The sequence below is a fragment of the Pteronotus mesoamericanus genome, unplaced genomic scaffold (assembly GCF_021234165.1).
Source record: "Pteronotus mesoamericanus isolate MK-2021 breed Mesoamerican mustached bat unplaced genomic scaffold, CSHL_Meso_final contig_50, whole genome shotgun sequence".
Lineage (NCBI taxonomy): Eukaryota > Metazoa > Chordata > Mammalia > Chiroptera > Mormoopidae > Pteronotus > Pteronotus mesoamericanus.
In genome coordinates this window covers 25,347,693-25,373,117 of record NW_026555186.1, presented here as the reverse complement: position 1 = coordinate 25,373,117, position 25,425 = coordinate 25,347,693, and the positions used below count along the sequence as shown (strand labels likewise).

Genomic DNA, 25,425 nt, shown 5'->3' with positions numbered 1-25,425 from the left:
GTTCTATTTAGTAGAGTGTACCTGCGCCGCAGTCTAGGGGGCAAACTGGGCATTAATGCGATGCAGGTCCTCAGATAAAAATCAAAAGACAGCCTCTGTTCGCCGCTAGTTGTGTGCTGGGTTCTGTGTAAAGCATTTCACATACATCATTCCGTTTAATGCTCAACAGCCAGCTAAAGTAGCTGTTGTTACTCCCCTTCAGAAACGAAAGGCCACATTCTGACATTTGCTTGGGGCCATACTGTATTCTGTTGCTTTTCCACTCAAAAATAACCTTTCTCAGTGATTGCTGTTGGTACCTGAAATTCTACCATAGAGTCTTTCTTTGCATCAAAGCTGCGGATTTCCTGCTTTAGAAAAAAATACTTCTTGATTGCAGTGTAATGTATACTGAGAAGTGCATAAATCATAATGTATAGATTGAGGAGTTATCACAAAGTGAAGAAGCCTGTGTAGGATAGAACATTCCTAACAACTCCAGAAGCCCTTATTGCAGCCCTCATTCTCTTCTTCAAAGGTAACCATTATCCTGACTTATAACACCATATGTTAATTTTTTAATGTTTTTAGTGGCAAATCTAAAACATATACAGAAGTATAGTGGTATAAGGAATCCCTTTTACCCATCACCTGGCTTCGACAGTTCTCAGCCATGGCCAGTCTTTACTTCATCTCTACTTCTCATTCCCCCATCCTCACCCTTTAGATTGTTTTGAGGCAAACAGTATGTCAGTTTCAGCCATAAGTAGTTTATTATATTTTATTGTATACCTCTAAAATATAACGTTATTTTTAATACCGTCATCACACCTAAATATTAATAATTGTTTAAATATAAAGTATCCAGTCAATGTTCACATTTCCCTGATACTCTCACGAATTTTTTTTAATGATTTTTAAGGATGCACATAAGGTCTATACAGTGCAATCAGTTGTGTTGCTGACCGCCCACCCCCCAACCCCCGCCCTTCTCTTGCCTCTTTTAAAATCTTTTTTATAGAAACATAGGAAAATAGACTAGTATAATGAGCCTCCTGTACTGTCTCCCAGCTTTAGTATTTATCAGTTCCCTATTAGTCTTGTAACCAAAAGCAGGTCGGGCTGCCTGCCACACGAAAGCCACTATTCGAGAGGCCAGGGCTGATGTAAAGGAAAGTGGTTTACTTGCAGATACTGGCCATCTGGAAGATGGGGGACTCAAGTCTCAAAGCCCGTCTCCTGGAAGATGGGGCAGGGGGCACTCATGTCACAAAGCCCATCTCCACATCTCATTGGAGGCAGAGGATTTTTTATAAGGAGGGACAGGGGAACAGAACAAAGAGATCAAGGGAGGAGATTGAAAAGTTCTCTACGTGCAACATAGCACAGTCCATTCTGATAAGGCAAGTGATGGTCCGATGTGCATCATCCTGGGCTAGTCATCCTGGCCTCAGGTCACCTCGGCTTCATGCCATGCTAGACCCTTAATTAAAGGTCAGCAAAATTCCCAGAGCTGAGATGCTTGAAGGTCGGAGTCTGTATCTTTTGAAACTAGTTCCTAGGATTCTTACACAAACATGATGTTCATCTACAAGCCACGTATTAGTCAAAGTCTAGCACCTACAGAAACAATGTCAAATGGATGGTGGCGTGGGTTACAGTTTCCTACTGTTAACAATTTTCCTCTGTTACAGTCTTGTTTCATCAAATCTCTACTCCATTACCAGATTACTTTCTAACAAATTCTTGTTATCAGGTTATTTGATATGTATTTTGACATGTACCTCTAAAAGATATAGGTTTTTAAAAAATAACTACAACACCATTCTCGTATCTAAAAATTAGTAACCCCTTAACATCATTATATATTAATGTTCACATTTCCCCCAAATATCTTATAAATTTCTTTTAAATTTATAGTTGGTTGAAATGGGATCCAGATAAGGTCCCTGTTTGTAATGTGTTGAAAGGTCTCTTAAATATCTTTTAATCTGTAGGTTTCCCTCTTTCTTGTAATTTATTTGTTGAATCAAACCAGGCCTTTTGTTCTATATAGGTTCCCACATTCTGAATTTGCTGTTTTTATCCTTATGGTGATTATAACATGTTCCTCTACCTTCCATATTGCCCTATAAAACTGGCAGAAAGGGGAGCTTGGTCAGATTCAAGGTCCTTCTCTTTTTGTTTTACTTTTGTCATGAATACTTCATAAGTGTTTTTTACTTTTGCAGAGACACAGCACTTGTTTATCCCTTATTTTAAAGACCATTCATGATCGCTGCTTAGGTCCATTATTTCATTAGGAGCTACAAAATGTTGCTATTTTAATTCTATCATTTCTTCCTCATTTATTATCCAGAAAATTTTTGGAGAAGAATTTCCTTTTATCAACAGTTCAGTCATCCAGAGATTCACTTTGTGTGGAAGAGACAGTTTTCAATAATGAGCCTTTACTGTCCTCCAAAGATGATCCTTTACTGTCCTCCAAAGATGATCGATAAGGTTTTGTTTTGTTTTGTTTTAAGTATCATTATGAATTCATGGACTTAAGTACTCCCATCATTTTAATCCACTGGGGTCTGTGTATAGAAATTTAGGAGTTCTTGGGCTTTTCAACCCAAGTCAGATGATTTCAGTTCTAGACTCTTTCTGGACCGGGCTTCCTGTTGGTTAAAATAAACACTGAATTAAAGCATTGCCTTTGAATTCCTCCTCTAACTGGGCAGATCTGTTGGGGGAGGTACAGAGTGAAAGTAATCAGCATCCAGACAGCAACTGTTGATTTTCAGACTAGGATCCATAGTGAATAGGATTTAGGAGAAAACAATTTTGGGGAACTGGGTATATGGTTCAGGTGGGAGGGCAGGCCCGATGGGGAAGACGTCTAGGTTCTATGGGAGGAAGTTCGGGTCACCCTGCTAGGGATAAAGGCCCAGGTGACTTGAACTGAGTTGGATTCCTGAGCCCTACTGGCTTAACTATTGTATTTCTGATTTTTCAGTTTATACATAATTATAAAGTAAGGAACACTTTTGGGTTTTTGTTACTTTTTTGTGTTTTTTAAATTTTATTTTAGTTTTATAATAGAAAGTTTATTTTAGAAGTCACAGAGGTAGAAGTGAGTTGTAGAAGGAATGAGCTCAGGAAACAGGTTAGGAGGCAAGAGAAGGGCCGTTGGAGCTTAGGAAAGAGAGAGACAGGAAAAAGTGCCTGGGGAAAAGGGGTGGGGAGAGGCATTGGCGTGCTCCCTAGAGAGATTGATTGATTATTTTAAGAACTCTCTGTCCGAATCCAAAGTGAACAATACCATTGACACATTTGCATTCAGTTCAAAAATGAGCACTCTGGTCACGTCTTACTGACAGTTCTTCCTTTAGCTGAGGTTTATTTTGCTGTGTCATATTAACTGTGGAGAATTTGAGCTTGTTGCGGTAATTTTTCAAATCCTGCTCCTGAAGCCTGATGGTGATGTTGTGGAGCCTGCTTCCTTCACTTTGTCAGTTCCCTATTTGCATCTCTGTGACATCTATTCATTTAGCAGGTTTCATATTCACCATCTGCAGGCTGTTCTAGAGATGGCCTGGCTTGTGCACATCCTCCTCCTTCCATTTCATTTTCTGAGTATATGTGTCTACAAAGCTTGCCTTCACATTTTTCCTTTATTGGAACTATTTGTTTTAAAGTTTCTGGTGACATATAGAGACAAATAGACAGATGTTAATCTAAATATTTATATTTAAAATGGTTCTTAGGTTAGCTTTTTCTCTTTCCTTCTTTTACTTTTATAGATTTTACATGTTATCTGTCCTTGTTTTTCTTTTTAAATGTGGGAAACAAAAACACAGTTTCAGCCTGTTTTCCAGATCACTTCTTTGAGCAAGTGCAATAATGTATATAGTTCTTTCCTTCATGAATTAGATTAGGTGCACAGAAGTTCCTAAGCCCAGAAAGAGCTTACTGTTGACCAAATGGATAACAATGAGATGCAGTTAGTTACAGAGGAATCATGAAAAACTGAAACCACCTAATAGTTTCTCTCCAGAAGTTCCCAGGATTCAATAGAGGATTTGCTTTAATGACCTTCCTCATTACAACTTAGACTTAGGTACCACCTTCTTTTATAAGAGGCTTCTTTCCCAGCACATCTCTGCTACAGATTTTGTGATCATTAAGGAGATTGACCTTTTTTCCCCCCAAGGATTTTATATACTTTGAAGCTGAGTGGCTTTGGTGAACACCAGGTTGAAATGATCTTCCCAGAAAAATGAAATTTTTTTTTATCATTATGTAATGACCCACATAATGTATAAAGAAACACTTTTTACCTTTAAGTCTATTGAGTCCGATATTAATACAGCTACACCAGTTTTTTTTGTTTGTTTTTTCGTTTTTTTGGCTACTGTTTGCCTAGTGTATTTTTTTGTATGCTCATTTTCAACTCTTCTCTGTTCGTGTGATGTATAGAGCTAGATTTTGTATTTTAAACCAACCTGACAGCTGTCTTTTAACTAGAAAGTGTGGTCTGTTTACAGTGTCATAATTGCTGGTGTATTTGGTTATATTTCTGTCACGTTTTGTGATTCTTCTTTCTCGTGTTCTTTTGGATTGATTACCTGTGTTTTTGTTTTTTACATTTTCCCTCCTGCTGGTCTAAAAATGATATACCTAACATTTACTTTTCTAGAATGGTAGATTCTTCCACTCTAGACATACATCTTGGTCGCTGTATGACTCTGACGTGCGTATTTAACTTAAAATCCAGCCTCAGTCACACTCTACGTCCTTTAGTCCAGTCACACGTACACACCCCAAACATGTTATTGTTTAATATTGAAGTTTTATCCTTTAAAGTACACACACAAGACATTAGTTTAAACAATCAACTTTCCTTCAGATTTTAGTAATTTTATTTACTCACCCTTTTTTTCTAGCATCTCAAGTCTTTTTGAAAGGACCATTTTTTATCTTCTAAAAAACATAGTACTTCCAAAAAGTTCCTTTAGTGTTTGTTGCTAATAAATTCTCTCGTTTTGTTTGTCTAAAAACATCTTATTTTTCCCATAATTTTAAAAAAAGATTACTAGATTTGTGAATCTGTATTAAGAGTATTTATTCCCAGTATATTATTCTACTGCTTTCTGTTGTTCCTACTGAGAAAACACCCATTCATGTAGTTGTTTTTCCTTTGTATGTAATTTATCTTTTTCTTCTGGCTACTTTTAAAATCCCCTCATTTTTCAGTTTCACTAGAATGTTTCATGATGTGGGTATAATTTTACTTAATGGACTTGAGATTTTATATGTTTCCTGGATCTGAAAACTATCTTTCATCAGTTCTAAAATTTATTTAGCTATTATCTCATCATATATCACTTTCCCCCATTCTCTTTAAGTTCTTTTAGAAATTCAGTTAAATGTAGTTTAGGCCTTATTCTATTTTCTGTTCCACTTTCATACTTTTCATCTTTATCTCTGCTGCATTTGGTGTAATTTCTTTTAGATCTTTAAGTTCACTGATTCTCACCTCACCTAAGTCTAACCTGTTCTTTAATTTACTGATTAAGTTTCCATTTATTTTTTACAACTTTGTTGTAGTCTTTACATAAAATTTTGTTAAGTTTTGACACATGTGCATTTGTATATGTCCATGAAATCATCACCGCAGTCAAAATAGCATTCACGTCCCCCTGCCCCCACCAAGCTTTCCCTTACACCTCTCTAATCCTTCTCTCCCGCCTCTTCTGCGCACGCTCCCAGATTCCCGGGGAACCACTACTTTGTTTTCTGTCAGTATAGATTAGTTTGCATTTTCTAGAGTTTCATGCAGTAAAATCACCTATTTAAACCACTTTCAACAAAATTATAGGGTTGGCATATCTCGTATCACATAGGAAGTGTGAATTAGGGCCTCAGAGGTGTGATGGCTGACTTTGTAGCTTCCGGTCCTCAGAGGACAGCTTCCCTGCCGGGGATCTTTGCAGGGTGCATTAAGTTCTAATTAATTCACCTTTTCTCTGCAAGTGTAGCCCTAGCTGGTCCTGGCTTTACCTGAGGATCTCTGAAACAGTTTGTTATCTCAGAAAGGCCTTGGTTTTATCCTCTGCCCCCTATAAGCCAATAAAACCAAAGCTCTGTTACTGGGGACCTGCAGGTGCCCTCAAGGGGCTGCTACCATAACTACTCCCTTAAACACTCAAGGTTTGTGCTCCCATCTTGCCTTTGGCCTCAAACAATTACATCTGCCATCTTGAAAGCATGTATATATGTGTGTATACACACACACACACACACATACACATACAAATAAAATAACAGCTTTATTGAGATTTATTCACATACCATAAAATACACCCCTTTAACATGTACAATTTAATGGTTTTAGTATGTTCACAGAGTTGTGTGACCAAGCTCAGTCATACTTGAAAGAAAATATAGACATATTTAATGTTTTTATAGTAGGAGGAATATTTTAAAGGATATTTAGTTCCACCTTATTCCAGAAACAAAATTCCATTTAATATATTCTTCAGGCTTAGGGAGAATATCCAAAACTTATTTCGTGTTCCCCCGTGGTAGTTTTCAAATATAACCCCGTCTAGTCTGCAGATTGTGAGCAGCTGCATCTCAGTCTCCTGGGGCTTTGTTTAAAAATGTGGATTCCTCTGATTTCCCCTAAACCTACAGAATTAGAATCGCCCTCTATGTGTGATGCTAGAAATCTGGAGTTTTAAAGCCCCTCAGATGATTCAAATCCTCAACAAGGTTCATGAACCATTACAAAACTATATTTGAAATAGTGTAGGGTCCTCAATATGTATGTCCTTAGATCATCAATGGTATTGTTTTCCCCAAACAAAAAGGGCATTTTGCACTAGTTTACATATCATTTTCTGGACATAATCTATATTATCTGTACAGCTTTAGGTTTTGTTAAATGAAGACTTTTTCAGATCATTTCCCATATATACTCTTTGTCATGTGTATTCCGGAGGAGGTGAGTGACAGGCAGGAAAGCATCTTTTCTTAGCACATCCCTTTGAATGAAACCTGGGCATCTGCTGGCCCCTCAGAGAAACGTGAAGTGTGATTTTGACTGTTGCAGCCCACAGTCCAGAAGCCTGTGGCGCCGGCCCTCTGCAGGGCGCAGCCGCCCCAGCTTTCCTGGCAGCCCTGCTCCGTGCGGCTTTCTGCCTCATTCATCACGCCAACGCTATCGTCGGAGGTGATTGGTCACATATTATATTTAGCAGCAAACCTTCCTCTGACTTGCAATATGCAAATGTTATTTGTCAGATGCTGGGCCTGCAGCTGTTGCCCTTTCGGAGGCCCCAGCCAATTTCACTTGCTGAAGATGTCTTGGAGTGAAGGATTAAAATGGAACCCTGAGTTACCACACCACAGAAGCCAACCTAACCCAGTGTTTAGGCCTACATTGTGCGCTCTGTGAAATCAATGAGGAAATGGAGGCCATTTTAATTAGGCCATTATATCCTGAGCCACATTTTTTGAAGTTAAAGTTTAAATTTGGAGTAAAGGTACCTAATTGTTTGTAATGCCTAACATCTCAACACAGGGGCCTCTATTATGAAGGGATTATCAAGATTTGGTATCATGGGAGTGCTGTTTAATACTCTGAGCAAATAAATTTAACAATATTAATTTGCCTTAGTGTGAAGAGGTTTTAGGGACATCTTTGTGTGTGAGGTGGGAAGTGAAGGGGGAGGTGTCTTTACCATTCTTTAATCACCTGGTGTTAATACCTTTAAGAGAGTCTTAAGAAAAACTAATTACTTTCACATTATATTAGGTTTTAGGGATTTCGCAAAGTCGCTTTGCCCTACTAGCTACTGAATCATTGAGATCATTACCTCCAGGAAAGAAGAGAGGAAAAAATGGCTAAACGCATTGCAATAGGTCTTCAATAAATACTTATCAGTTGATTACCTCTGTCCCCGTATTACTTGATGCTGGTTTCTTCCACTAGGGATTAAAAAAAAGAAAGAAAGAACATTAAAAAAAACCCTTAAATCCAGTTACTTCTTTTTCTTTCCTCCCTCTCTCCTTCCATTCTCCCCTGACCCTTCTTTCGTTTATTCACTTCTTTAGATATTTATTGAGTGCCTTTATGGAACCGTTCTACAGACCGAGAATTTATCAGTGAATTAATTCCTTGCCTTTATGGATTTTAATTTTAAGTGTGAAAGAGAAAAATAAGTAAATAAATAAACACAGCCCTGGCCAGTGTGGTGCAGTGGGTTGGGTGTTGTCCTGCAAACTGAAAGGTCACCGGTTTGATTCCTGGTCAGGGCACATGCCCAGGTTGCGGGCCAGGTCCTCCAGTTGGAGGTGTGCAAAAGGCAACTAATCAACGTTTCTCTCCCTCTCTTTCTCCCTCCCTTCCTCTCTCTCTTAAAGTAAATTTTAAAAATCTCTAAACATACACACACACCCCCACCAGTTTATGTAGGCACTTACAAGTCATAGGAAATATTTTGGATTTTATTCTAAGTATGATAGGATGCTATTGGCAGGTTGAGAAAAGAGAATAACAGGATGTGATTTATCTTTTAAAGGGCTATGTAGAGATTAAACTAAGTGTAGGGGCCATAGTTAAGGTGAAGTCATGAGGTGAGAGAGATTGGTGGCTTAGTGGTAGTAGTGAGAAATATTTATATTTCAAATCTGGGGCATAAGAGTAGCTGAAAATTGGTTATAGAGTATGAACAACAATGGGGTCAAGAATAACACCTGGATTTTTGGCCTGTATAAGCCACTGAAGGTAGTGGTCATTAACTGAGATGGGAAAGGCTTGGAGAAAAGCTGGAGTGGAAGGATGGAGAATAAAGAGGATGCGTAATGTTTAGATCCTTATTAGACACTCAGATGGAGACATTACCTTTGCAGTTGGAAATTGCAGTTGGAAAACTTTGGAGTTACAGGCAGGAGGCAGGGTAAACATGTAAGTGTGGAGGCAGTAATCTATAGATTAAGGCTGTCAGAGAGAGTGTGTGGATGAAGAGTCTACTGCTTAGACTGAGGGTAATCTAACGCTGAGGACTCAAGAAGAGGCAGAGATCCTGCAAAGGAACTGGAGAGAGGGAGAGAAAGAGTATATCATAACGGTCCACTATATCAAATGCTCATGAGCAGTCAAGAAGAAGAGGATGAAGAATTTACCACCGGATTTAGCAGTGGGAAGGTGGGCACTGGGATTAGCAGAGTGATGGAAACCAAAATCTGATTGGAGAGTGTCCAAGTGAGAATGGAACTAAGGAAGCAGTCACTGTTGTATCCAGTATGACTCTTGAGTTGTCTTGCTGCTGAGGGACGCAGAGCAAAGACGTAGCAGGAAGGAGACAGGATATCAAGGGAGGTTTTTGTTTTGGGGTTTGTTTAATAAAGTTTATCCTTTGTAAGCAAAAGAAGATGAAGGCAGATTTTATGGGCACAGATCCCAGCAGCCTGGTAGGCTTGATGGTAGGAGGATGAAGTTCTCCTTTGATTGCTTCTGTTTTATACTCGGAGAAATAAGACACAGAATCAGTTGAGAGTGAGAGCAAGGGGACAGGGAAAGAGCATATTTTAAGTTAGAGAAGCAATGAGAAGGCGTGAAACAATCAATTTGGAAATTTATCTTTCCTAGGATTTCAAATCTTTTTAGACTCTGAGATAACAGTATAATCTCAGGAATACCAAGTATTCATGTGGATGTTCTACCAAAAGAAACTGCAATAGAAATAGTCCAGGCTGAAAATCACTAAGTATAGCCAGGGTGCCATCTCTGATTTGTTGAGGGAATGTAAAAATGTCATTTGATAAATTCCAGTTAAAAATTTTTTGAATAGCTAATATATTTACCTGGTTCAAAATGCAAAAAGAATAAATGTGTAAATAGTGAAGAGTTCTCTTTCCTTTGCCTCTTACCCTCTAACTCCTTTCTGCAGAGCCTGTCAGTAATAACACTTTGTTGTGTCTCCTCCTAGAGATATTTTGATAAATTTTTAAAGAACTATGGGAGCTGGGAGTGGGGGTGAGCGGGCCTGAGGAGAGCAAAAGGGGAAAAATTGGGACACCTGTAATTGGGCAACAGTTTTTAAAAGATTTAAAAAATAAATAAAAAGCTAAATATATGCTAGCATTTTAAACATAATCCTTACTGCAATTAAATAAATTATTTAAAAATGTTACTAATACTTTTTGTCCTCTTTAATTTATACGAAAATAATTTCTAAAAAGAGAGAGAGAGTGCATCTCTTTTAATACTGGTTTCATAATGATGGCAGCCATCTGGCAGGAGTTGTATCTGTTAGTTTTTCCGTAGTAAACATGTATATTTAACAAGGTTTTTTTTTCTTCTTTGTCTTCACAGCTGATCTAGCATCTTTAATGGATAAAACATATGAGAAAAAGTTGCCTGTTAGTTCTTTAACAATATCACGGGTAAGAAAACTTAAATATACATATTTTCAAAGAAGAAGTAGAAGAAAGCAAGAAACGTTCTTGATATAGACAAGGCTGTGTAAATAAAGAATATTTTTCATAGGAAATATTTTTAGAGTATGGTATGTTTTTGTACTTACTAATAGATACGTTATGGTGAAGTAGCAAATTTCTTTGACTGAAATAAAAGTTAATTTACCAGACTCTGATGTCAGTGATCATTGTTATGTATGTGATTTATTTGAGTTTTCCAGGATATGGTATTCTATTATATATAATATCAGGATTTTTGGGGGCTGGGGCTTATACCACCCTTCAGAGGAATAGTATTTACTTGTTAATATTGGGAGTTATTTTTGGTGGCTGAGAAACTATATAAAAGAACGTATGTTAATGTTCATGTTAAACTGCTGCAGAGCAATGGAGTAGAGAATAATACTAGGCTAGCAATCAGGAATAGTAATTGATAGTGACCATTGCTGAATACCTTCTATGCCATCTATTGTACAAGTTTCTTAATATACATTATCTCATATGTTAAGTCTTACAGTGCCATAGGTGATACTCATTATTTTCTCCATTTTACATGCAACACTCAGAATGATTGATAAATTTCTCAAGTTCACAAGGGTCATTAAGTGGAAAAATTGGGCTTCAAACCCAGTTCTCTGTGACATTGAAGTTCTTTTCCTTCAAATAATACCTGATCTTGTCTTTATCAAGAATTAACTTTGTGACATTGGCAGTTGGACCCCTTTCACTTTCCTCATGTCCGACATGAGGACAATAGTTATCTTTCTTGCAGGGCTGATGCAATGACAAATGAGATCTTAGTTGTGAAAGCTCTTTATAGAAATTAATAGCACCATAAAATTCAATGTTATTGTTAAAGCTAGAAGAGGAAAAGGAAAGAAAGTATTTTAAGTCTGGGTTCTTTCTGTCTCTTGATATTCTCCTTTTAGTAGGGGAAGAGTTTAACTAGGTCATAACTTAAATTTTACAGACTCATACGGTCAGATTGAAGGGGAACAGAAAGACCATTGGTTCTCCCCTTACATGGTGGTTAAAATCTCTGTTGTCATAATACCTGACATTTGTTTAGAGAGCACTGCAGAAATTAAAAAGCTTTCGTATACATTTTCTCATTGAAGACTCAGACCTTTGAGGCAGGTGCCTTTATTCTGTTTATGCAGATGGAGCAACTAAGTTCCAGAGGGGCGATGCCATCTGCTTATGCCACACAGCAAGCCATTGAGGGAGCTAGTTCTCAGCTTCAGGTGCCTGTGTTTGCACCATATTTTATCCACCCCTTAATGAAGTAAGTCTGAGGCATTTTTTAGAAAGTCAACCCCTTTTTACTCTCCTCTCCCTCTTTATAAGGTTTTAATTATATTCACAATATGCATTATCTAACTCCATCTTTTTTGCCTCTGAGTCTCTACTTCCGAGACAATCCTTGGAATAGCCATCTGTGTTTGCTTATTTGGTTTGGAATAAAGGAGCACACTCATAGGTTTTATGGTTCAAAAGGAGACTTTGTTGGTTGACTGGTGCATAGCAAAACTTAAGTGAGAGTAAGAAAAATGGTTCCAACATTGAGTTCTTTAATTCAGATTGTCATCTCTTGATCCATATTTTTTAGCCATTAGAGTTTTCAAACTTTCAGATACATCTTTTCATGACCTTAGTTGTTCTAGACAAAGAAAAAGATAAACCACTGTGTATTTTTTTGTTTGTATTAGCATAAAGGGGTTTTAAAGATGGAGTCATACCACATGATCCTGTGCCAATAAAATGGGTGTTTTGTCTTTTATATGGTTAATGTGTGAATTAGGGCCAATATATGGCATAATTTGTATTCGACCAAAGGTTTCTTTTTTTGTCTTTTAGTTTGTGGACAACATTTCATCTCGAGAAGAGATAGATCATGCAGAGTATTACCTTTACAAGTAAGTTTTCCACTTCATTGGGCTACTCTCCTATTTCACACCTCTTTTTAATACAAAAGGTGGTATGTATTATATATAATTTTCAACACCTTGCTTTTTAAGTTTATGTTTTGGAGCTCCTTCCCTATCAGTATATTGAGAACTTCCTCATTTTTTATATCTATATGCTATTCCATACTATGAATATATCATTTAAACCAGTCCCCTATTGATGGGTCTTTAGGTAGTTTGCTCTCTCTTTTTGTGTTATATACAATGTAGTAATTAATAACTCTATACATATGTAATTTTGCACATTAGCCTCATAAGTGTTTATATTTGTAATTTCACCAGCTGCTTCCAAATTCCTTTCTTTTGTGGTTTTAACCAGTTTACAGTCTCACCAGCAGTATAAGAGAGAGGCCCATTTCTACAGCTTGGCCAGTAGGAGTACTTGCACACTTTTGGATTTTTTTAATAATCTGATAGTTGAAAAATTATATATTTACCTCCCCTTTTTTATTCAGAGGGAAATATACTCTATATGTACTATTTGTCACCTATTGTTAATTGATACTATATTTTAAAACTTTTCCTACACTACCACATTCATCACTTCATTCTTTCCCTCGGCTGTGAGCAACCCTACTGTGAACTACATGGGTTCAAACAGCACCACCTATAGCAGCAAAAGACTGAAATAACCTAAAAACTCATTAAATAAGTGACTGGCCAAATAAATTATGGCTTATCCTTATAGTTGATATTCCACCTATAAAATACTTGTCAAATAGTACCTTACAACTAACTTTTTATTGTTTCCTTATTGTGATTTTTAAAAATCTGATTTATGATTTGTTCCAATTCCTTGGTTCCAAAAATATCTCAGATTGAAATTTAAAGTGTTTCCAGTAAGCATTCCATTAGAATTTCCCACTAGATTTTGCTTTGTTTTGATCAAGAAGGTTTCAGTTATTTCCATCTGGGTGCATTTTTAAAAGCTTTCTTTGTATTAGCGAGAATGTACTCAATTCTCTTTTATTTCATTTTCAAAATAGTAATGAGGCTTTTTTTTTTTTCTGTCTGAATTGGATGAATTCTACCGCCTTTTTGGTGTTTTCAGTTTAAATATAAATCTTAGGTAGATTAGATTCCACACTGTGAAAAACCTTTATTTTAAATCTAAGATTGAACAATGTCCAAAGTTTAAATTCCAGGTCCTGAAATCATAATTGCAAGTGCTCTCCTACCCTTCATTAAGATAAACATAAAGGGGTCCTTTGATGAGAGCAAGCCCTGTCTTGGGGCTCCTTTGATAGTATTTTTGCCTGTGATGAAAGGTGTATTTGGGCTGGCATCTGCCCAATTCTCATTCTTTTGCTTTATTTATGGCAAAACTCAGAAAATAGCTCCAACTTCTAAATAGAAACTAATCCTTAAAAGTGTGTCCCATGGAACACAGTGCCATAGTCTTGGAAGAAATGGGTGCCCAATTTTCTTCTGTCCCAAAGTACCTCTGTAACATATCATTGATTTCAGTGATTCAACATTCACCAAGCATTTACTGAGCACCTAGTGGGCGCCCAGTCTCTGTCTGAAGTGCTGGACCTACAGTGATGAACAAGTTATGAATTAAGTGTTAACTGAGAAATTTAAGTCCTACCTTTAAGGTCTTCTGTGATTAAAACTTCACATGATGTCCCGTTTTATGTGGCTTAGAGTCTTACTGAAAGTTTCACAAAATCTCTATTTCCTATTTTTGTAAGATCATACAAAATACTTTTGTCCATCTTAAATCTGAGCCACTGTTTAATTTGTCACCGTGACCTTTGCTTAATTAAAACTAATGTTCTAACTATGACATCACTTTTTTATTCCTGTTCTTTCTTCTCCTTCCATTACTAAGGAAATTAGCTCTCTTTTCCTCAGCATATTGTTTAAAGAAAGAAGTGTTTTTATGACTCCTTAATATGACTGTTATACAGATATGAGACTGAGTATAACTCCATATAGCTGCATTCAGATGTAGATCATGGAGGTTGGCTAGATTCAGTCATTAGCTAAGAGTCTCACTCCTGCTTTCTAACCTTAGAGAATAAATATAAAACATAATAATGCCTCAGCAAAATGAAAAGTTACAGTTGTGAACTCTTGAGGTTTATCTCCATTAATTGCAATCAGGAGTGTTCATCCTGAAGCCACCGAGGGCCTGTGGTATTTCTACCTGTTAGGTCTTCAGCGTGTCATGGTTGCGATGCCAGTATCTATACTACATGGGATGACTTTACGCATCTTAGGGTCAGCTGTAGTCACAGGTCTAGGATGAGGAACTAGAGTGGCACTTTCTTAAGTCCGACAACTGACAGCTTTTCGCTGGTCTGCCTTGAGGATCTCTGAGACCCCAGGCAGTACCATCTTGAGGGTAGGGCCCCTAGCAGGACTTTGGGCTGCTACCTGTCATTAGCCCAACTCTCCCTGCCTCAGCCTGTAGAGGTCAGGCGCTCCGCACACAGTGTAGCTGCTACATTGTCTCATCTCCAAGTGAGCAAATCTCCCCAGTGACTATGTAAAGAGCATTAGAGCCAAAGAGGTCGGGAAACCCTGAGTGATCCACAGAGAGCCGATTGAGCCTCTGCCATTGTATCGGGGGCTCAGGTAAGCAGTTCCCAGTTCCAGCAGTTCAGGATGCTGCTGACATGTGCCAGCCTGTTATTATCCCATTGTCCCAGGAGAGACTTGCAGCCTTTGAATCTCCTGAAGAATAAAGGTTTAAAAGTTTAGGGGCTTCAACCCTTGAGGGATCTTTTAAGGAGAGCCAGAAAGGCCACTATTTAGAGAGCAGGCGGGAAACAAATATCTGACCATCCTATTTGGGCCATGCTGTTCTCTGAGGGCCCACTGCCCTTTAATCAGCATCTGTCCTGCTGCTTATAAATAAAGCATGGAAGCACCAAGAAAAGGGAAATGATCCTTTAAACAAAAGAATAATGTGAATTAAAGATGATTAAGGCAGTTAACACCAGAAACGATATAGGTTGGCAATTTAAAACAAAAATAAAAACAAAAAAAACCCTGTTAATACTCTATACAATCTAAAGGGAAAATAAACCAAGAGTAAAAATGATTAAAACAGTTAAAAGGCTAAACTGAAATAAAATAAAGAAAATATGAAAGCTAAGAAACAAGAAAACAAGACATGCTAAGAACTGTTTATTTTGTAACAAAATGATTAAAATAAGAGAATAAAAATATAATAAACAAATAAAACAAGTTAAGAAGGACCTAATCCAGGAACTTCATAAAATATGTATAGATATGGCTAGGAGGGTGGGGAAAAAGAACAAAATAAGGAAAGTGAGACCAAAGGGGTCGTGGAGACCAGGGTGTATATGAGAGGCTGATAGAGCAGGAGAAAATTAAAATTAAGAGATAAGAGGAAATCCCATGTATCTCTTGTTATTTGTTTTCTAAGAACCATGATCTTAGCTTTTTCTCCACAAAATATCCCCTTTTGGGGTCTGTCAGCTTGAGGTCAATGTTATTTTATAGTGAGCTTATCTAGAGTTTTCCATTATCACTTTGTGGAGAGCCTCACTTTCCTGGGTCACCTCGTCAGTCATTCTGAGCCCAGCACCTCCAAAGTCCGTGTGCGCAGACACGTGAGCCCTGAGGCAGGGCCTGTGTCTCCCTTTTCAAAAGATAAAACTGCATGTAAAATTGTAGCATCAGTAAAAGCCATTATTTCCATGGCTGTAACAAGCTTTTACAAATCCTTCCTTATATGAGTATTTGATTACTGCATTAATAGAATGCAAACTCAAGCTATAAAAATTCCATCTTTCCTTGTGGTATCCTCCTCTTCACCAGTGATGTTTGCAAATTACATTTTTAAAGGCTTATTTAGACTTTTAAATCATGTTGGGACCATGGCAGTTTAGAGATGCATGAAATTATACATGTTTCTTTTACTATCGGAGCATCAATAATTGGAACTGATAATCTAGTCTGCAATATAACCGTCATTCCTAAAGGATTAGTGATAGAAATCTCTAACATATATAACATATTCTATTTTAAAAATATAACATCTTTTAAAAATTAGCCTTTTTGGTTTTTAGCTGAATTAACTGTCATACAATAAGAAAAGATTGTTGCCGAGCTCCATGGGAAGGTATGCTTTTCTCAGAATACAGCTCTGTGTTGTCATGGAGAGTGGCATGCCGCGCACTAGTGAGAGGAAGTCAAGGTCGCTTTGCAGGCTGTGTGCGGCCGATACATTCATCCACACTGTACCTTGGCCTCAAGCATCTTTCATCAATTGTTCAACTGACCTGGCAGAAACGAGGTGTCCCTGGTTGGAGACGGATGGCAGGTCAGGAACAGCTGGGGTGAGACAGATGGCAGCCTGCGTGTCTCCCGGTCCCAGTTGGCAGTCAGCCTAAAAAGGAAGGACCAAAATAACTTCATTTTAAACAAGCAAAAATATTCCGATGCTTCCTTGGAAGGTGAGCATACTACTACCCCGGGCCTGTGGTGTAAGAATCCACATCTGCTTGTGGAAGGAGGGGAGTAAGGAGTTTATGAGGACAAAACAACATTCATGAGTTTAGGCAGTAGTAATTTTCCTTTGAGAGCATAGAGATTGCGTGTGTGTTACAGCAGTAAGAGGAAGTTAAAGTTTTTTCTCTCAGCATGTTGCCAGGTCTCATTATGTTTGAACATTATTAAGAAAAGAGTAAGAGCCCAAGGGGAGTTAAATGACTCTTGGAGCATTTTTTAGAGACTTTGATATTGCCCAGCACTTTATTTCTTTCTCATTTGCTGACCCTTACCTTGGGCCTAGGAGAGGTTCTTACTGTTAATGTGCATTGGAGAAGAGCCGATTGTCAGGGGCATTGTCCTGGCCCTGTCAAAGGCTCATCGGAGCTTTGTGATGAGAGTTAGGATGAGAACCCTCAGCCTCTGAGCCTTTAGACTTTGTACTTCTCTCCCTACTGGTCTTGTTATTTCATCCTGGAGCCTGGCCGTGGAAGGCATGTAGGGGATATAGCGGGAACCTTCAAGGGTATTTTCCTGGCTTTAATTCTAACATTCCACCTGATTTCCCAAAGTGGTCTCATACCTTGGATAGTTACTCTCTTTTATTCCTCCAGTGTGATGAATGGGTCTCCTGAAGGTTTTGATCCTAGGAGTCCATAGCAGTCCATGCTACTACAAATATCTAAGTACAAATAGGGACATGTGCTTTTATGGGATGGGGCGGATGGTAAATATCTAGGAGTGGAATGATTGGAACATATGATAGGTATATGTTTTCAAAACTGTTTTCCAAAGTGGTTATACCCCTTTACAATCCCAACAACAGTTTCAGTTCCCCCGCATTTTTCCCAACATATTTAGCCATGCTAATAGTGGTGTCTCATTGTGATTTGTATTTGCATTTGCCTGATGACTAATGATGTTGAGTATCTTTTCATGTGCTTGTCTACCATCCATATATCTCCTTTGGTGAAGTATCTGTTCAAATCTTTTGCCTTTTGTTGTTATTGAATGGTAAAGTTTTGAGATTCTTTTTCTTATAGTCGTGTTTTTTCATTCAATTAACAGTGTTTTTCAAAGTGGTTTTTATTTTTGATGGAAGTATAGTTTGTCATTTTTTTTTCATTTATGGATTGTGCTTTTGATGACAACAAAGAACTTCTTGCCTAACCCAACACCACAAGGATTTTTCTCCTATGTTTTGTTTTAGAAGTGTCATAGTTTTAGTTTTCACAGGCGGAACTATGATCCATTCAGAACTATTTATTTGTATAGTATTATGTAAAGATCAAAGTTAATTTTGTGGCATAAGAATACCTAGTTGTATCAGCACCATTTGTTGAAAAGAACATTCTTCCTGCACTGAATTACCTTTGAATCCTTGTCGATACTCAGTTCGTATACTGTTTGTGAGTCTGTTTTTGGACTGTTTTTTTCCATTGATGTCTCTTCTATTGTCTGTTTAACGCCAAGACCACATTGTCTTCATGACTGTAGTTTTATAATGTCTTAAAATCAGTTAGTGTTAGTTCTTTTTGAAATCATTTTGGTTCTTTTTAATATTATGTTGGCTAGTCTAGGTCGTTTACATCCTGTATCAATTTTAGAATCACCCTGTATGTGTGTGAGCGCACACACACATTATTAATGTAGAGAAATTAGGAACAAGATCAATTCTAGAAATACATGTCGGATGCCTAGTATGTATTTAGAAACATGAAGGGTAAGAAGTAAGATTATAAGGGATCTGAAGGGAGATTGATTTTGCAAAAGTCAATAAGCATTATTTGTCCATTCAAGGGAAATTTAAACTTCCCTGACAGAATTTGAGATGAAGATATGTGAAGACAGATTTCATGTCTGAAGGACAGAATGATTCTCAGCTCTATTTATAATGGAAGTTCTGAACCCAATAGAAGGTTTAAGAGAAGAATTTTTTAATTTACCAGAATTGCAAATGCACATAGCCTTTGACCCAATAATTTCCTATCTAGGATTTTAGCCTCCTGATATAGTTGCACACATGTGACATAATATTCATTACAAAAAAGTAAAAGGTTATGTTCATCAGTTGAGTCCTGGCTAAATTAATTATTCTACAGCCATACAGTAGAATACTGGGTAGTAAAGAACAAGGCAGCTTTATTTGTATTTCATATGGAACAAGTTATAGAGTGCATTAAGTGAAAAAAACTAGGTATACAACTTTTCTGTTACATTACAACTGTGGTTTCTGTGTATGTATATGTAATATGTATGTGCTTTGAGATGGGTGTATATATGTGTGTATATGTGCATAGACTGTCTCTGGAATGATACATACATACGTACACACAATAACTGGTAACATTGGTTTCTTAGGAGGGAAGAGACCTGGCTGACTTCAGTGAATTCTCTCTTGTACCTTTTGAATTTTATATCATGGGTGTATATTACTTATTCAGGTAGTACTGAGTATTAAACTCAATTAATATTAAAAGAAATATTAAAAGAAATATTCATTGAGTTTATTATAATTATGAATATTAAAAGAAAAACTAATGGATGTTATAAGACATGGGACTTAAAAGGATTTGAGAGCTTAATTAGATTGATTTTAATAGTTGCAGAGCCCTTTGTGGACTAAACAAAAAAACTACAGTTTCATATAAAAAGATATGTCCCAAGTTTTTTTTCCATAGTGTAAAGTCCTTTGATCCAAAATTCCTCTTACTGGCTATTTTCATATCTGTGAAACCATAACACGGGTAACAGGAATTAAAGTTGTAGGGCAGAGAGAAAATTGTAACTAAATATATTGTCTTATATTTAATAAAGAGACCAGTAGGATTTTAAAGATAATTGAGAGATCTTTTCAGAAGCTGGTGCAATATTTAAGGGAAAGATGAGGAGATAAACAGAAGCTTCAAGAAGAGATTTGTGGAACAGAAGTTTCCATTGTTTGCATCATCAGTTTTGAGGCCACTGGCAAATAAATCCCAGAGTATTTCCAGATGCTGTGTGTCTAGGCAAGAAGACACTCGGGTAGCAAGAAGTGTTTGATGTGGCTGCAGTTACTTCCAAGATAGATTTTCAGTTATGTTTGTTTTTACCAGACAGATTTGATATTTTTGAGGCTTCTGTCTTTCTCATAGCAATGCTGGCTTCAAGACAAATGGGGTCACAAATTACATAGCTAGTAACGAGCAAGGCTGGGAAAACCAGGTCTTCCTATCCAGACCATTACAGCACAAGAACAGTGTGTTTATAACCCACTGGCTATTACACAGCCCAGCGATGGAAGCTACCAAGACGTGGAACTCAAGTTGGTCATTAGTCTTCATTGATAAAAGCCTGGGCAGAATTTTGATAGGAAGAACACTGAAATTATTGGTGAAACTGAGAACTTTGTGGGTCTCATACATATAGATCGTTAGAGCCCTCTGGTTGCGGGCTTGGCAGGCAGTCCCAGTTGATGTGTAGGGCCCTCTTACCCGGTGCTTACAGACTCCAGCCAGCATGGACTGCTGTCCTCGGAATGTGCCCCTGTGCTCCTCCCTCCCCACGGTCCCCCATCTTCTTCTGATAGAATCTAACCTGCCTCCTGAGGCCTGTCCCAAATCCTGCTATATCCATGAACTTGCACGATTTTCACTATTTGAATGTGCTCTCTCTGACCTCCTTCTATAGAATTTTCTTTAATCTAGTGAGTGGTGCTTACTTTGTTTTGTTTTGTGACTAATCAAAAATATGTGTTTCTTTTTTTATTTTTTATTTGATAAGCAGTATATTATGGAAGATGAAAGCATGGCCAATGGAGCCAATCTGCCTAGATCTGAATCCTAGATATGCCATCTATTAGCTGTACAGTTTAGTTACTTATATTCTCTGTCCTTCACTTTCCTCATTCATATATTTGGGGGTTAAAATCATGCCTGTGCTTTAGGATAGTTATGCAACTTAAAGAAATTAGTACTTAATAAGGCCCATAGAGCAGCCTGGGGGCAAAGAAGGACAATGCTCAATAAGTTTTAGCTTTAATGTTGGCTGTACTAGACATAACATCTTGAAACACAAGGACTATTCCTTCCCCATACTTCTCTCCTTAGGGAAAATGTACTTTAAGCTCCAGTTTTGGTTTCTGAGACTAATAGTCCTCAGTTGTTTCCACCACCCCCACCCCAAGGGTATCAAGGTACAAAGATTATAAGGACTTGGGGATAGGGAAAAATAAATGTTTATGAACACCAGTAGCTCAGCAGCCAGATGAAAAGGATGTCTCATTTTGGAGGAAGCTGCCTGGCCCCAAAAGACAACTAAACTGAAGGTCTCATAAGTATGCTCATATTACTAAGCTTCCAGCAGCCAAAAACCAGAAGGGGGCAGCAGAGAGTCATCTGCTTCCCATCTGTGGAGAAAGAAACAGAAGGTGATTCCCAGTTAGAACAACCTGCATCAGAACCGATCTCTGATAAGATGTTATTGAATCAGTAATCAAACTGTAAATCAGACACAAAAAGAGAGCTCTGTTCTTAGGGCTGGGAGCATGACAGGAAAACGTTGAAACAGTTGAAATAGAAATTGAGGGATGGCTTTCAATGATTTTAGCTCTGATATCTAAAGTGCACAAGAACAGTTCAGAATACTAGGTAAAGATGTTTAATGTTATTGGCGTTCCTCATTATTTATTTTAATTTATTGGTTTATTCCAAGCTATAGAAATTAAGAATTTCTATTTGTGTAGACTATTGTTATATGAAAAATTGGGCTGTTATGGCCCTGCAGGATAGGTAAAAACATACAAATTTTCCCATATTTTTAAAAATTATTTTTTTGTTTATGAAAAAAGTAAGCATATCCTTTGTTTTCAACTTGTAGAGGAGACATCACTCACTTTTTAGTGTTTCCTGCAGGCTTTTTTACTACATATTTCCATTTTATTTGTTTTAAACTATTTGACACTATCAGATTTCATCTATAAATTCAATGCAATTCCAACCAAAATCTCAGCAGAATATTTTGTGGAATCTGAGAAGATGATTGTAAAATTCAAATGAAAGAGGAAATGGCCAAGAATAACTAACTCGGTTTTAAGAAGACTAAGATAAAATGATTGGTTTACCAGATAGATAACAAGACTTAGAAAGTTGCAATAAATAAAATAAGATGTTGGCTTAGACAAACAGTCTAGTGGAACAGAACAGAGAGAGCCCAGAAATGGATCCATACACATATGGAAACTTAGATGTTTTACACAATTACAAAGGGGGAAAGAATGGATTAGTTAATAAATAGTACATGGACAATTGATTATACATATGGAAAAAAATTAGTTCCTCAAAACACACATGCACATTTTTAAAAGTAGATTAAAAACTTAAATGGAAAAAGCAAAGCATAAAACTTTTAGAAATATAGGAGAGTATTTATATTTATACAACAATAAGGATTTTTTTTGAACAAGATACAAACAACTAATTGATAAAAGATCGATAAATTTTGATGCATTAAAGTTAAAAAGTTCTATATCACAAAAGACACCATTGACAAATTAAAAGACAAGCCAATGACAAGGGAAAGATTTGCCTTGCATCTAACTGACAAAGATTAGTATCTAGACTGTATCTATAGATCCATAAGATAAGAAGATAATCCAATAGAAAAATGGATAGAGGATAGGAATCAATAACTCACAGAATAAAAAAAAAAAAACAGAATGGCCATAAATATATGAAGAGATGTTCTCATTAGCGATCAGCTAAGTTGTAGATTGAAATACTGCATGTTTTCCCACTTATCAGAAACAAAAATGAAAGTCTTGACAGTTACAATTATGGCAAAGGAGAGGGGCAGGAGGAGCTCAGATTCACTACCAGTGGGGACTGAAACTTGTGTGCCCACCTGGGAGAACAGAATGGCCAGGTGAAATGAAAGTGAGGATGGGCCTGGTATTCTACTCGATATCCTCCTCCAAGGTAGATACCTTAAAGAAACCTTGGCATGCACAAGGAATAAGTTATAAGAATAAGAATATTCATTGTAGCGTTTTTCATGATAGTGAAAAACTGGAAGCACCTTCAAATGTTATCAACAGGAAAATAGACACAGTGTGATAGACTCATACAATGGAATACCATATGGCAATGAGAAAGAATAAACAAACTACAGCTGGTACATACCAGCACAGTTATCTCAAAACCATAAGGAGTGAAAAAAAAAAGTGTGGTAAAGAATCACTGTATAATATACCGTTTATGTAGTTTGAAAATATGTACTGCTTATGCTTATATAGATACACGTATAAAGTGTAAAAGCATAAACGTGTGCCCAAGAATGATAAACAAAAAATTCAGGGTATTATTTACCTGTGAAAAACAGTGGAGTAGGAATAGGATCAGGAGATGCATAAAGGGGGACTTCAACTGTGTCTGTGTTTTGTTTGGTTAAAGAAGAATAAAGTCTAAAATAAGTGTGACATTTTAGAATTTGATGAAGGGAGGTGGTTGGGTACATGAGTATTTTGTTCTCTATACTTTCCTGAGTGTTTAAATACTTTAAAATGTTTTAATCTCATCTTTCACAACACAAAGAATTCATTTCCACATTTTAAAAATATTTATTTGAACAGATGTTGAAAAATCCTGAGGTAGGCCTGGCCAGGCTGCTGTCAAAGTCCACTTTGGCAAGAAAAATAGGGTGTGTTTGGGCCAGGGTGGGCCAGGTAACTGCCCCTTTCTGAGTCTGAGGCCTGATATGGCTGTTTTCTCTACACCACCATTTACAAAGGTAAAAACTATTCTTAAATCACAGGCTGTTCAAAAACAGGCTGCGGGCCAGGTCCACAGCCCTAATTTGCCAACATTTGATCTATACCCTCACCTACGTCGCTCTTTTTTACATTTTTGGAGGGAAAAATCCCAATGTGTCTTTTACTCATCTTTACTGTTTTGTTTTGTTTTGTTTTGAAGAGAAAACAAAAAACAAAGGCTGTAGCTTCAACTCCTGAGCTATTTAATTTGCAACTTGTAGCGTGAGGAGGAACAATAATTTGGATGACTATTTTGTATCCCAAAATGAGCATATATATAATCATCATCAGCCCTGGAACATGTGTTTATCATGTGTTCCTTTTTCACTCAGGTTCCAGAATAAGAAAAATGACCTTGTTAACTGATAGACACCTAACTTACATGAATATTTTTTTATTGACACTGATCATTTGACTTTTCATTTAGGCATTTCTCATACATAACTACTATACAAAGATTAAAGTCGGAACATTTGACTGTAATGCAATACTATAATCTAATACAGAGTCTATATTCAAATTTTGTCAGTTGCCTAATTAATGTTCTTTATGGATTTTTTTTTTCATGGTCTAGGATCCAAACCAGGATCACATGTTATATTTAGTTGTCATATCTCTTTAGTATCCTTTAATTTGGAAATAGTTCCACAGCCTGTGTGTATGTATTTCTTTATCTTGACATTTTTGAAGAGTACAGGCCAGTTATGATGTGGAATGTCCCTCAGGTTAGTTTCTCTGGTATTTCCTAGGAAGGAGGGAGTTTGTGGGCAGGAGTACCATAGAAATGATGCTGCGTTCTTCCCAGTGCATCAGAATCAGAAGGGGAATGTTGATAGTTTGTTCCTATGTTGGTAATGTTAATTTTGACAACCTTATTAAGGTAGTATCTATCAGATTTGTCCACTATATATTTACTATTTCCCCTTTATAATTAGTAAGTAATGTGTAGGGAGGTACTTTAAGATTATGAAATATCCTATTTCCTAACAAACTTTCAGCCACTAACATTGGCATCTTTTGATGATTTTTCCAACTGTATCATTCCTTCTGTATTTTAGATAGCATTCTACTGTAAGAAAAAACTTGTCCTTTCTCCTCTTTCATTTATTTATACATTCCTTTCTATCATAAGGACTCATGATTTTATTTTATTCAGTAAGTTATATATATATATATTTTTTTTTTGATGCACTGAATGTCCCAGATTTGATCAGTAGGAGAACCTGACTCTTGCATTGTTTTGATATGTCCTCATCATTCTTCAAGCATTTTTTTATGTTCCAGCACAAAAATATATTTTAGTCTTATCTTATACTTTATCTGCCCCGGCCCTAAAATCAGCCATTTTTACAAAGAGCGCTGGGTCTTTTTAGAGGAGGGTGGTATTCAGAAGTCAAAATCTCCGTGTCACTATGCTCATTGCTATTAGGGTGTCACTGTTCCCAGGTCTTTCTCAGTGAGCAGATAGGAAATCTGTCAATCTATCCTTCCATCTAGTATGTACCAGAGGGACCAAAAACAAAAACAAAAAAACCCTGGAATTATTTTCTGAAGGGGAAGCCCCTTGTAGTACAGACTTCCCCCACTAGGTGAGTATTCTAGGAACCCATCTGTATCAGTGTACCAGCTGGTGGTGTTGTGAGCGGCTATGTTCAGCTTCAGTGAATTTTTTTCTGAAGACACTTTCAACATCTTTGCCCATTTCACGATGGGTGATTTACGAGTGCACCTGCCTGCACTGTGCTGAGTGTT

The 25,425-nt window shown here is 37.1% G+C and overlaps 1 protein-coding gene across 1 annotated transcript in view; it reads left to right on the top strand.

Annotated features, from left to right (window-relative positions):
* The window catches only part of MRPS27 (mitochondrial ribosomal protein S27), a 77,459-nt gene that overhangs the window by 7,621 nt on the left and 44,413 nt on the right, over window positions 1–25,425 (top strand). Inside the window, exons 3-4 of the mRNA XM_054578482.1 lie at window positions 10,349–10,419; window positions 12,310–12,368. Of these exons, the coding sequence (XP_054434457.1) occupies window positions 10,349–10,419; window positions 12,310–12,368 (130 nt within the window). The remainder of the gene's footprint in view (window positions 1–10,348; window positions 10,420–12,309; window positions 12,369–25,425) is intronic.